The 14,911-nt window shown below is 37.2% G+C and overlaps 1 protein-coding gene across 2 annotated transcripts in view; it reads left to right on the forward strand.

The window, feature by feature from the left end:
* LAMA2 (laminin subunit alpha 2) overlaps nucleotides 1–14,911 on the forward strand; it is a 614,120-nt gene that overhangs the window by 488,353 nt on the left and 110,856 nt on the right. For both annotated transcript variants that reach the window (XM_003781659.1, XM_003781660.1), the window contains exons 38-40: nucleotides 5,506–5,622; nucleotides 6,307–6,470; nucleotides 7,769–7,907. In XM_003781659.1, coding sequence (XP_003781707.1) covers nucleotides 5,506–5,622; nucleotides 6,307–6,470; nucleotides 7,769–7,907 — 420 coding nt within the window. The remainder of the gene's footprint in view (nucleotides 1–5,505; nucleotides 5,623–6,306; nucleotides 6,471–7,768; nucleotides 7,908–14,911) is intronic.

Raw genomic sequence — 14,911 nt, forward strand, 5'->3', positions numbered from 1 at the left:
TAGATTATCAGGCCCCGTCCCAGCACTATCAACTCAGCAACTCTGAGAGTGGGGCCCAGAAAACTGTTTTCAAATTCCTTCAATAATACAGATGCAGCCTGAAGTTTTAGTACCACTGATATTTTTATGGGAAACACACACATACACACATACAATTCCACAATTCTGTAAAATAGTTTAAAGAGGTTCATTTGAAACCAAATGTGTGTGACCATCCTGGAGCACCTGGCCTTGAGAGGTCCTGAGAAAATGTATCCGTGGAAAGTGGGTTACAGTTTGGTTTGTACATTCATGGAGACAGGAATTACACATAAGACCTTAAGAAAATATATGGAGAACATATATTGATTTGGCCCCCAAAGATGGGACATTTCTGAAGGGAGAGGGAATCTTAGAGGTTGTAGGTAGGCTTAAAAATTCTTATGATTTGTAATTCGTTAAAGGAATGAAGCTTTGTCTAAAGGCATGGAATGTTTTAACTTAACATAAGGATGCCTGTTAATCAGAGACAAGCAAATGGACACTTAACCAAAACTCACATTTTCTGTTGAGTAAATTGATGGCCTGCAGGAGTGGTTTGATCTTTATTTTGTTTAGCCTCAGCCTTGTTAATGAGTTGGAAAAAATATCTCGAAGAAGAAATGGGGCATGAGAAAGACCTTCTCATGGCCAGCAAGTCAGCTTTAGGGTATTTCTGGGGTCCCCCAATAAGAGGAGGGCCATTGAGTCAGGTGGGGGGGTAAAGATTTTGTTTCAGTTCACAGATATAAACCATAAGACACTATCTCTGCTGACTTCAAGTAGCATACATTTAGTGGGAGGTACACACAAGCAAACCACTATATGTATACGTGGTACACCAGCATGGAGGTACACAAAGGAGGGCATCCAAATAACCCCTGGATTTAGGAAGGGCTTTGCAGAATCCATGACCCTTGTGCTAGGTCTTAAAAGGTAAGCACTATTCATAGGAGAAGAAAAGGGTGAACATTCCAAAAGGAGAGGAAAACATAGCCAAAGGCATAGAGGAAAAAAGGCATTTTGGTAGGAAAGTCATTGATTGGATATGACTGGAATGAAGACTACAGGTGAATGAGTGGAAGGATAGAAAGCCATAGATAAAGGCGGGCAGACTTCACGCCTTCAGTCATAAGAGAATTGCACTGAGAGACTAAGCTACGGAATATGGTTTTATCCTGAAATCTAAGGGAGGCAATTGAAATATTGGAGTCCTGGATTAAAATAACATTTGGGGGAATTTTTGAGTAGTGTATGTAAATTGGAGAATTGGTTTTGTATTGGAAAATAGGGTGATATTAGGCTAGGAAAGTAGCTGGGATAATATTTAAAAGTCAGTCAGGGACCTACTGTATCAAGGTGCTATTGATAACCAGGGTATGTAAAGATAAGTAGGAATGATTCCTGGCCTCAAAGAATTTACACTTTGCTTAAAAATTTAGATATTAACCTTTCATATGTGTGATATGGTGATAATATTGACTTGGAGAGTCAGCAAAAGATTCACAAAAATGGTGGCATCATGGTAAAAATTGAGGGGAGTTAAAAGAGAGGACGGAGCAGCAGGAACAGGAACACAGAGCTCAGGAAGTGTGAGGAGAGCTCAGGAAATGTTTAAAAGTTTGCAGACGAGGTGGTTCTGGAAATTATGTGGAGCTAGATCTTAGAAGGTTTTAGTTGGAACCTTCTAGAAGGGAACAGGCTTAGAAGGGCATTTCCAGAGATGGAGAGAGGGATTAAGGGAACTGGGACCTCATGGAGACAAAGACAGGAGAAGAGCATTTCAATGAAGCAAAGGACCCAAAGGGATGTGTATTGAACCATCTGTGCTGAAGGCTACCATCTTAACCTTGTGAAAGAAGGAAGCGCAAAGAGAGTAAAGAATACGTCATTACGTAAAGAATAGACAGAAAGACAGTCTTTGCGGATTCCTGAAGAAGCCACCACACACAGGAAAACAAACAAATAAAAGAACAAACAAAAAAGCATTCAACTTGCAGAACTCTGGAATAAATTAAGATGCAATTAAGTAAGTTACAGGTAGAAATAGTATAATTAATCTTGATATACAAACAGAATCATTTAATGATTATGCTTATGCTATCCATTTGAAGAATAATTTTTGTTACACTTAAGCCTTCTCTTTGTTCCTTAATCACTCTAAGCTTCCTACTTTAGGCATTTTATATCCTATGGCATCCAGTATCCATTCCTTCTCTTTATTTGTTTTTACAGCATTTATCTCATCATCACTTAAATATATATTCTCTATTAATTTGTCTCCATTTTCTCCTTCCTTCAAACAAACCAGGAGGAAAATGTCTTATTCCTCACGCATTCCCATAGGAGAGAACAGGGTCTGGGACAAGGCAAAACTGATTTATTTCAATGAAGAAATTTAATAAACACACAAAAAAGTTATCTCTGTATCTTTATCAATATTTGGGAGCTCCAAATTTTCATCTTTCCTCAGTTCAAAGCTACATTCCATCATTTCCTACTCTGAAAATTACCCACTTCTAAAATCTCCTTAACCTCTTGATCATCGTTTCTACATTTTGATCTTGGCACGACAATTGACTTCTGAAAGCAATTCAATTAGAGCTTTTACAAAAGGTTCTAGTTCACTCTTTTCTTGAAACAAAAACATGTATAGCTCTTCACTTAACACACATGAAAATTTTCTCCTCCCTTCCACTGGGATGGGATCTTAAATTACCTTGACTCATTAATACGAACAAGCCATGGTAGAAAAACAGACTCTTGGGTTTCTGTGTATGCTGTACACTAAATTAGTTCATACGAAAGCCAAGGGCTAAAAGTTGCCAATTATGTAAAAGATAAGACTTGTAAGCAGGAACGTCAGGACTGCCCCTACATTTGTTGCCTGGGAAGAGCCAATGACATATCAAAACTTTCTCTAAATTAGTCAGTGATGGGAGTAGCCAGATAAGCCAAATGTCACCAGCACAGGTCCCAAGAATGGACTCTCTTTTCATTTATTTATTCAAAAAATACTTATCGAGAGAATTCTTCTAGGTACTAGAGATAATAGTATATAAGACTATTTTTATGAAGTTTGTTGTAGTAAAGGAGATAGTCACTAAACCAACAAACAAGCATATAATGTGGCCATAATATCTGGAAGCTACGTGCATAATAAATGGTTTATTGATAAGTAATAGGAGATAAGTTCCAAGATATTGCATAATATAATCATTGTCTTGTCCTTCATCAGCAAGGTATAGGCCAACAGGCTGTGCCTTTCCATGGGTCCCTGTATGTGCATCTGTGATGCTGGGGTATCTCCGATTTTCATTAAATAATCTGTGCTTTTAGCAAGTCCCAGAAAATGTTGTTGAGTTGGCTCAATCTATAAAAAAATTAAATAGTATTATCTGCATCCGTATACTTTCTGGCCACTCTATAGAATATAATTCAGATAAATGTGAATGTGAATGTAAATGTGAATAAATTATCTGAATATAATTCAGATAAAAGTGCTAAGAAGAAGAACAAAATAAGTTAATTATAGTAATTAACAATTACAGCATTAACTGTTTGCCCAGAAATGTCCTAAGCCCATTTTTCTCTAATTTTACTGTGTTTATCAGACACCTGGCTTTCTAGTTAAAATGTAGATCGAGTCAGAAGTTCCTGAGAAGGGATTGAGATTGTGTATGGCTAACAAGTTTCCAGGTGATGCCCACGCTGTTGGAGAATGGGCCACACTTTGAATATTGAACGACTAACCACCGTACATGAGCTAAATTACATATTCAAGGTTTCCAAGCTTGTGAGTGAGCAGAATGGGATCCCAGCCTGAATGTAACTTTTAACCACTGTGCCCTAGTATACAGGAATGATTTGGATAGGAGTGGGTGCTGTTTTAGATAGGTGGCCAGAGAAGTGACCAGGAGCAGAGCATGGAGAGAGGAAGCAAGCCCGACTGGGCAGAGCACATGGGAGGAGGACTGCGGGAGGAAGGCTCAGAGGCAGCGCCAGACACACATGCCCGGCCACATACCATAGAGGCAGGTGAACAGAAGGAAAAAAGGGCATGAATTAGTGCTATCCCAGTGCAAATAAGCAATGTAATTCCTATAATAGGAGCACCAACATTTTCCTTGCCTAGGACCCAAGATCTATCAGGTAGATAAGGTATAAATCTAAACTATACTGTACTATGTGACCTGTGGTAAATCATTTAATTTTATAGTTCATTAAGCTGCTATAATAAAATACCAACAATTGGGTGGCTTATAAACAATCAAAATTTATTTCTCATAGTTCTGGAGGCTGAGAAATTCAAGTTCAAGGTGATGGTAAATTTGGTGTATGGTGAGCACCCACTTTCTGGTTTATAGACACCACCTTTTCATTGTGTGCTCACCTAAAGGAAGGGTGAATGAACACCTCTGGTCTCTTGTATAATGGCCCATTTATGAGGTTTCTGCCTCATTTACCTAATGATCTTCCAAAGGCCCTAGTTCCTAAGACTATCACCCTGGGAGTTAGGATTCTAGCATAGGAATGTGATGGGGCACAAACATTCAGACCACAGTACTTAAACTCCATACTCATTTAAAAGGTGATGAACACAGGGCACATAGAGCTAGCTATAATAGAAGGAGAAACCTATAAACTGCCTGGCACATGTTGAGATCTAAGTGAATCTAAATTGGCATTATTATTTATATAAAAACATAAGTGGTCCAAGCTTAAAATCAGAACTGATTAGATAAACCTAATGGCAAAATGGTGATTGGAAGAGAATGAGTCAGAAATATAAAGAATAAAATAGGCAAAAGTATGCTCCAAATAGCAATATTTCTGTCATCGATTTTCCTCTTCTGGGCCAAGAATGAGTTTCACATAGTTTGAGACAAGCTATAAGTTCCAAAGAAAAATTAGAATCTACTCTCTTTTTAGGAAATAACCCAGTAGATTTATTATTCCCTATTATGGTTTCTATTTTTTTCTTGTAAGTTACTTCTCCTAAGTTCTCTTAAAAATCCCACTTTTTAAAGTTCACAGAACTCTCATTGAATACATCTGTGTAGATGCTCACAAAGTCCTCATTTGTACATAGATTCTGGAATTCAGTATGGAGTTCCATGTAATTCAGTGTCCTCCCACATGTCCAGTAATAAATATTTGGCACTTATATTTTAGTTAAAAAATGGATGTTCTATCTGCTTTTAAAACGTTTTAATTCCTTCGCTATCATCACACAACTTTTCTTTGCTTGGATGACCTTGTCATAATAGGAAGGAGAAATTACTTGTACAGGGCTCTAAATAGAGTAATTCTGGGAGGACTGAGTAGCTGGGTGTTTGCATCCTTCTCAGCTAGTATACAGCACCAGGATGATGTGCCGCTTTGGTGACGCTTCTGTTTGTACAGCACAGCAAAGTCGGGAATGCAAGAACTTGATTGGGTTTCACCCCAATGGGATTTTGATGTCTTGTTCATCTCATATTGCAGGAGAAGAAGGAGGCTGTTGCAAGTGGCAAGAGACAAATTGAGAACACTTTAAAGGAGGGCAATGACATACTGGACGAGGCCAACCGTCTTGTAGCGGAAATGGACTCAGTCATAGACGTGAGTGTTTGGTAGAACCCAAAGTTAAAAGAGATGAGAATGACGTAGGCTCTAACAAATGGAAACCAATGAGAAATACCAGTAATATGAGCAAATACTAATATTAGTTTCCTCAAGGAGGTAAAGTTATCTTTGCATTACTCCGTTGTAGCACTGCCTACCTGTTGGTGGTGTTACATGTCCAGTCCAATGACATGAATGTTTGTGCGAAGGTAGTCACACACGGAACACAAATCTGTTTTTATTCCACAGTGATGAGGACATTTCTTTTTCCTAGAGCAGCACTTACAATCTGCTTCAATATTTATATAACATTAGTTAAGAGAAAAATGTAAATCTGTAAAGAAGCGCTCAACATCTACTGCCTTACACAGAGTGATGTTTGGTAATTGAAATGCAAATGATCTAAAGTTCCTAGCGATGATCAGTTATGCATTTATACCTATGAAATAGTATTTTTTTGAAAGATAGGTTCTTCGTGGTATAAGTTATCCTCATCAATTTTCTAACCTCTTTTATTAAATAATGGTTTATTCTCAATGGTCTTGTTACTATTCTGGTAAATTTGATGGTTCATAAAAAAAAAAAAACCTCAGTGTGTATAATCGTGTCTCATAGGGAAGTTAGTCAATAAGGAGGTTTAGATCCACTTGCTCAAAACGCCCTCTCTTCTCTACATGTCAGTATGTTGAAGACATTCAAACTAAATTGCCTCCTATGTCTGAGGAGCTTAAAGGTAAAATAGACGACCTCTCCCAAGAAATAAAGGACCGGAAGCTTGCTGAGAAGGTGTCCCAGGCTGAGAGCCATGCGGCTCAGCTGAATGACTCATCTGCAGTCCTCGATGGGTATGTCATTTGTTGGAGACATTTGTTATTTTGACACTTGTTCAAGGGTTTTACTAGCAGCAGTGGTAAAGAATCACTTTTAGATCTTGATTTCTGTAATTATGAGCATACTAGCTGCATGGCCTTTCTATGGAAGGGCCTAATTAGGAGAGGCTGGGCTGAGCTCTACTGGAGCAGCATCAAAAGTGTGAGTTAAAAGTCGGTTCAAATACGGCTTGGTAGGGAGTGAACACAGCCCTAGGCTACAGTTAGAAAAAATATCTTCTGTTTTTTTATTAGAAAGCACAGCAGTTGCCTTATTAGCATTTTAAATAATATAGGTATAAACACATTCTGCTTCAAATTTCACTTTTATATTTCTAAGGCAATCAAACAATTTATCGTTAAAAGGATACCTTTTGAAAATGTGTCACATGCTAGCCTTTAAATCTTTTTTTCTCTTTTCAACTCCAGGGAGACACTTAAATACTCCCCTGTGGAATAGCAGCCTACTCTAGCTGGGATTATTACATGGGCCAGAAGAGGGAGGGGGAAGAGGGCAGGGGATATTTGACTTATAAACAGCCCTCTAGGTATAACTGGTATACTTCCCCTACAATTTTTCAATTGTCATAATAACAGAAATGCTGTTAGCCCCAAGAATATGTTTCCCAAAGAAATCTACACCACCTGCAAAGCTATATTCTCCTAGTTAATATTAATTTGTGAAGACCTTGGGCATTATATGTATGCACGATTAATTTTGTAACGAACTTTTGCCACATTAGAGTGAAGGGCTATAGATGAAACAGTAAAGTAGAAGTTGGCAGACCCAGGCTCCAAGTCCTTAATTAGGGGCGTGTTGGTCAACTGACCTGCAGCAAGTCATTTCATCTGAGATTCATTTATGCTCCTAGGAAGTGCACCTACCCTGGAGAAATCGTGTGAAATTAATTCCAAGCCTGTGTAACAAATGCTCTGAAACCTGTAGCCTGCTCCACAAATAATGTAAAGGACCATCTCTCTGCACACACTTGCCTGGTCCATATAGTTACAGAGGCCTGTAGGGGGGATGCTATGGGTATTTAAGATATGTTTGTATTTTAGGTATGTATTTTACAGCTGAATTATTTAGAAATACGAGTTTAAATTGAAAACTATGACACGATATAGTAAGTATGTATCTCACTATGATATGGAATTATTGTAATTAGATTGACCATGATCATTTGAAAGCCCTGTGTGTTACAACAAGGATGTTCTTCACTGTAATACCACGGAGTGCTCTCACATTTTATTTTTGGGGGTCATTTCAACAGAATTCTGGACGAGGCTAAAAATATCTCCTTCAATGCCACGGCAGCCTTCAAAGCTTACAGCAATATTAAGGACTATATCGATGAAGCTGAGAAAGTTGCCAGAGAAGCCAAGGATCTTGCACATGAAGCAACAAAACGGGTAAGAAATAAATAATATGTGTGTGCGGAGAGTGGAGGTCAACATTTTTGATTACCTAAACTAAATTTTTCAAATTGAAGTGAGAGCTGGAAAATCCTCGTAAGTTAGTGAATTTGTTTTGAATTATATTTGAAGGCTTCTTTTAAATTTTATCCAAAATAAATCCTAACCATTTTGTTATCATAACAGAACTCTTATCCAGTCATCTACTGTTTACCTGTCAGGGTCTTGAAATGATAGCAGCAAACAGGTTTGTGCCACCAACTCACAAAATAAAAACAGGCAAACAGAACACGCTGGGCAGGGAAATTGATCACCATTTCTTCCAACTATCATCCGTAAAAAATAAAAAAAAAATGCCCTGACAATGAACATCACTGTAATCACACACAAGTTGATTATATATGAGGTTTGATAATAAAAATTCCATTCCAATGTAGCAAAGGACTTCAGATCATAGGCTTCTAAATTATTTATACAATTTTCATTAATTGAAAAACTCCTAAACTTTGTCTTTGTTGAAAGACATTTGGAACCAGTATTTTAGAGTTTTAGGATTCCAAGGTTTATCACATTTGAATATTTTCAATAGTGGCAATTTTCATTCCTTATATGTAGGACGACATTTTGTATATAAGTTGTGTAATAAATTTTGTTAACGCTATTTTATGTTAAAAATAAAAAACCTCATGGGAAGCATGCTGTGAGTTTGTGAGTTAAAATGCTCAGAACCATAACTTACTCCTTTTGTTTCACACAGAATCTCACAAAGAACTAGAATTTTTGGAGGGAAAACCTGATTGGACATTTATGAATGGAATACACATAAATAATGATTTTAAACAAACAGATGAATATTCTTTTTGGTTTAGTACTAGACAAGAATACTCCCTTGGATTTCAGGAATATTAGAGATATTTATCACAATCTTAGGAGGTCATTTCTGTGTTCATAATGAAAGCACCATATTCTATGAGCAATTACTACTGATTTTGGCTTTCTGGAATGAGCTCTAATAATGCCATATGTTCTATTTACTTCGTATACAAAATCGTGGCATGATGATTGCAAAAGCTTTTCTATGCTCAATTATCCTTTTGGAATGAACCTATTTTTCAAATTTAAACTAAATTTTAATCCATTTTTTATAGGTAATTTTCTGTTAGTTTAAAGACCCTAATTTCCAATTTCACCATTTTCATTTAACCTGGTTTATTGGGTGATCATTTTCAGCTTCAGCACAGAGCCTGGCAAAGAGTAGGCACTCTGAATGAATGAATGAATGAGTGAATTTCATTATAATTGATACTTTTCATGCTATTTCCAATCTTTTGTACCAATACAAATTTTGCTACTGCCAATGTTTCATCTTTATAAATTTCTTCTAACATTTTATGTTAAAGAGCTATTTAATTTTACTTAAATTTAATGCACATCACTTTATGCTTAGGAAGCTCTAATTTTTATGCTGACATGAAATGTGTGCCTACTGCTCGTTACCAGTGATGCTTATCCATGGTAGGCTATCCCTCCTCAACATAGCGCTTTGGTGAGTTGTAATGCATTGCAGCATGCCTCCTATTAATATTATTCCTTATCTATTTCATTAACCATGTAAAAATAATTAAATGCTTGGAGAATGACAAGATACATGCTAAAGGGAATCATTGATTTATTTCATGGTTATCAGAAAATGTAAAGAGGGATGATTTGTCCGAGAAAGTTCGTTGGGATATATTTCATGAACAGACTATATAATGCTTTAACTTGAATAAGTTATTATAATATAGTTTTACAAATACATTTGGCAAATATTAAGTTGAGCAATTAACTAGATGGGATAATTTCCCATAAACATAAGATCTGCTATTATTGCTGAAGCTACAGGTAGACATAGAGGGATGAAATTGTTTATTCTTTTCCTATGAAAGAATTCAATGAATAGCAATAAAAAAAATACTCATTTGGGTCTAACAGAGAAGGAAGAATGTTTTCAATAAATTAAAAAGAAAAAACAAAGAAACAAAACGGGGATTTTCAGGAGGAAATAAAAAAGACCAATTACACAAGCAATAACACAACCAATTACCACTGTGAAGAAAATGGAGGTGAGATAACTTGAGAACAATAACAAAAACATTAAAAATGTCCTTAGAAACAAATGGTAGACCTGTAAGCAAAATTGAGACAGCATTTTAAAAACAACTTCACTTTTTAAAATGTCTGTAAGTCTACTTATTTATAAACACACAGAGATAATCAAGAATGGAATTAAAAGGAAAATATGGGTGAGCACGAATGTTGGCCCTTTATAAGCATACCATTTAAGGAGGAGGAGACTGCATACCATTTAAGGAGGAGGAGACTGCATACCATTTAAGCATGTAATGTATTATTCTTATGTAAGGATTAACAGCTACTTGTTTTGCTTAGATAATTTCTTTAAATCTCAGGATGAAATATAACTTTAAGAATGTAAATATTATGAAAAATATTATTTTTCTATTAGTGGTGGATGAGGAAAGAACTATAAACATTTGTTTTTCCAAAAACATTATGGTGCACAGTCATATTGGGGAAGGCAGTCTACTATACTTTCATCCAGAAATATAGAGGCATAATCACCACAGAAGCTTTCCTATGCTCAGTTATCCTTGCAATCTCTAAAATAACATCTCATTTAGAACTCCTAAATGAGGCAGATGCAAGGAAAAAGAGAAAGGAAATATGTCACTTTTTAGAAAATTGGGTAATGAGATCCAGTCATTTTGTTTACTAGTGTTAATTGCTTTGATCCAATAAAAAGGCTCTAAAACAAAAGAGAATTAAGAAATAAACCTCTTAAAAATATTTCCAGGTCATAGGTGAACATGAAACCTACATTATCTACCAGATCAGATTTCACAAGTTGGTGAACGACTAGATTTCATATGCTGTTGGATCCTTGGAATGGCCACGTTAGACAATAAGCACATGTTAGTGGCCTTGGGATATTTGGCCCTCCCTGCCCCTTTCCACTGTAAAGGTCTTAGACACTGTACACTTCAATCTGGTATATCACACAAGAGAAGGCTAATGTGGGATGAAGTCTATAGTTCATGTTCTTAAAGATAATGAAGATTTGTCTCACAGCAGTCATTACACATTGCTTGCCTAACATGAAATGTCATTTTCCTTCCTTTCATCCCTCTCTCCTTCCTTTCTCTAAGTCAATGAAATGTGCTAGCTTGGTGTATATACTTTGATGTGGAAAATTTAGGCAGTTCTCAACTTTTCTAGGTATCTTGCATTTAAAAAAAAAAAAAAAAACGAATCACACTTTTACTTCCTTTGGCAACTAAAGATTTCCTCTTTGTTCTGTCCCTCTTCTTCACCTTGGAGTCACTGTCATCGTCTGAAACTTTCTGTCTCTCTTACTCTCTCTCTCACACACAATGTTGCTTAATATTCTCTAATTTTGAATCTCCTTTTTCAGTTTGTCTCAGTGTTTAGTTAACTCTTTACTAGGAATGAGTATTCAAAATTGAGAAAAATATATACTGCCTGTATTAGTGACAGTTTTCCAGGGAAACAGAATTAGTAGGAGATGGGATAGATAGATGACAGATAGATAGATAGATAGATAGATAGATAGATAGATAGATAGATAGATAGAGATACATAGATGATAGAGATAGATAAATAGATAATACATACGTACAAACATACATAGATGACAGATACATAGATAGATATAGATACATAGATGACAGAGATAGATAAATAGATAATACATACATATACATACATACATAAATGACAGATAGATACATAGATACAAAGGAGAGAGAGAGAGATCTAGATCTAAAAGGAGATTTTTTATGAGGAACTGGTCATATGATTATGGAGGCTGAGGAGTCCCACAGTCTGCCACCAGCTGGAGACCCAGAAAACATGAGAAGGCAGTTCAAGTTCAAAGGCTTGAGAACTAGATGAGCTGGTGGTGTAAATCACAGTCCAAGAGCCATGGGAAATGGGACAAGTAGTCAGTGAAAAATTGTCAAGGTCTTTGAATTTGGGGAAGGAGTGTAATGTGCTGGTTACCTTTTATCTTTACTAAGTGTGTGTATTAAACATTGAGGAAAATTATAGAAGAATGAGAACAATTGGATTAGAGTTCTCCAGAGAAATAGAACCAATAGGATATGCATGTGTGTGCATACATATACACACATATAGGGATACATATTTTAATTTATTATTATTGATTTAATAATACAGTAATATCTAAATATTCTTTTTTCACAGCATCCATACCTACATCTTTTTATTTTTTAATAATGGCCCATCGTATAGAGGTATAGTGATATCTCATTATGATTTAAATTTTAATTTTCCTAGTGATTAATGATGTTGAGCATTTTTTTTCTATGTCTGTTAGCCATTTATCTGTCTTCTTTTGAAAAAAAACTCTGTTCATGTCTTCTGCCCAGTTTTTAATGGTGTCATCTTTTTGTTTGTTTCTTTTTCTTTTTTCTTTTCTTTTTCTTTCTTTCTTTTTTTTTTTTTTTTTTTGCTAGTTTGTTTGTTTGTATATTCTGGTTAATCTAGCTCTTGGTCTATAAATTTTATTTATCTTTTTACAGAACCAACTTTTGTTTTGTTGGTCCTTTGTAGTTTGGGGGTGTGTGCCATTTAATTTAGTTCTGCTCTGAGCTTTGTTATTTCTTTTTTTTCTGCTAGGTTTGGGTTTGGTTTGTTCTACTTCTTTGACATGTGACACAGGGTTGTTATCTTGTGATCTTTCTTTTTGACACAAGTATTTAAAGTTATGGCTTTCCCCTTTAGCAAAACTGTTACTATATCCCATAGAAGTTGGAAGCTTATGTTGTCATTGTTGTTCAATTTGAAAATTATTTTTATTCATATCTTGATTTCATTATTAATTCAGGGACCATTCAGAAGCAGGTTAATTTCCATGTATTATGTGTAGTTTTAGAATTCCTCTTGGACTTTATTTCTAATTTTATTCCACTGTGGTCTGAGAAGTTACATGGTATGACTTTGATTTGTCTAAATTTGTTGTAAGTTTTTTGTGACCTAACATATGATCTGTCTTGGAAATTATCCCAAGTCCTGATGACAAGTATGTATATTTTGCAACTTGGGGGTAGAATATTCTGTAAATGTCTGTTAGGTCCGTTTGTTCTAGAGTCCAATTTAAGTCCAAGTTCTCTTTGTTGATTTTTTGCCTTGGTGATCTGTCTAATTCTATTGGTGAAGTGTTGAAATCCCTGACTATTACGATGTTGGTGTTTCTTTCTTTTGATCTTGTAGAATTTGTTTCATGAATAGAGAAGTTCCTGTTTTAAGTGCATATATATTTAGTATGCTTGCATTTTCTTGTTGAGTTAATCTTTTTATCATTATGTAGTGACCATCTTTGTTTTTTTTTTTTCCATTGTGGATTTAAAGTCTATGATGTCTGATATGAGAATAGCTACTCCTGCTTGCTTTGGTTTCCATTTGCATTTCCACCCCTTTATCTTGAGTCTATGAGAATTTTTGTGAGTTAAATAGGTTTCTTGAAAACACATATATTTGAGTTGGGTGGCGTTGTGTTTTTTTTTTTTTTTTTTTTAATTCATTCAGACAATCTACATTCCTTAAGGGATCATCTTGCTGGTAATTTTTAGAACTTATGACCAGCTTTAATTGATCATAATAAGCACTTGGATATCTCAGGCAATGGATGAGATCCTGGAGCTTTCGGGGGCCTCCTTATTCTCCCCCACAGCAGAGGCAGTTGGATGAGCAAGGCTGAGTAGGGCTGTGTTGAATAAGTCTGAATTCACACTCCACAAAGGTGAACATGAGAACTGTCTTGGAAGAATTCAAGGGTCAATTCTCAGGTTTCTGGGGAAAACCACCAGGAAGGAGTAGAAGCAGCACCCCCAAGCCAAAATGTATGTCCCTCAGGGAAGAGAAGTCTGGGGTTCACAGTCTGACAGACAGGAGTCAGTTTTGTTCTTCTCTCTCTTCCTTTGCCTTGCAGCTCTCCTATCAGCGTCTGGCCACCAGCAGCAGCCCAAACTAGCTGAGCTCACCCGCAATCCTGCCCATGATCCCACCCTGGACAAAGCATGGCTTCCCTGTGAGGGGAAGGGCGCTCTGTGAGTGCTCTCCACCCAGACCCAACTGCATTCTCCTTTTAATTCTGCCCACATGGACTCCCTCACCTCCCAAGATTCATTCACAAATCTCTCCTCTGTGCCTCTAAGCAGCACAATTAAGTCCTGGGTATATGAGATCTAGCCTGCAGGCTTGTCCTCTGATCCCCAAGTTTAATGCCTAACTATGCCTGGGAGAAGTGTGCTGTTCCCAGGTTGCCTGTGGAGTTCTTGAGCAGGCTTACAGACCCTCTACTTCAGTGTATGCCCTGCTCTGCTGGAGCAGCCAGGCAGGTAGGACTGGGGAGGACCAGTGGGCAGGGAGCTCACAGTCTAAGCATGACTGCACGTCTTTAAGAGGAAAGGCATGAGACCTCTCTCTGTGGAAGCTTCATATGGTGGGCACTACAAGAGAGGGGAAGTAGCTACTCCTGAGAGCCCTGATCATCCCTTGAGTGCCAGTGCCAGTGCCAGTGCCAGTGCACATGGGAACCGCACGGCTGCATCAGCAGCTGTAGGGAGGGGTGGGGAGGAGGATGAGAAGAGTCTGAATAGAGGACAGCTGGCGCTCTGGTCTCCTTTGTTCCAAAGGGCCCCCAGGCTTCCTGTACTATTCTCTCCTCTGAAGGCAGCTTACCCTGAGTGTCCAAGTTCTGGGGTCAGGACATTTCCCCAGGACCCAACAGCCCCCCGTATGGCCACTGCAGTCTGGGCAGGTGAGACATGTTTTTGTGACAAGAATATTGAAGGGCTGAAGCTCTGTGGGATGATAAGGCACATGCGGGTGGGGAAGCAGTGTGGAGCCTACTGCCTCAGCTTGGGTGTGAGGTGATGGGCAGCGGCCTGGCAGTGTGG

The sequence above is a fragment of the Otolemur garnettii genome, unplaced genomic scaffold, assembly GCF_000181295.1.
Source record: "Otolemur garnettii isolate 467f Iridium unplaced genomic scaffold, OtoGar3 scaffold00002, whole genome shotgun sequence".
Classification (NCBI taxonomy): Eukaryota; Metazoa; Chordata; class Mammalia; order Primates; family Galagidae; genus Otolemur; species Otolemur garnettii.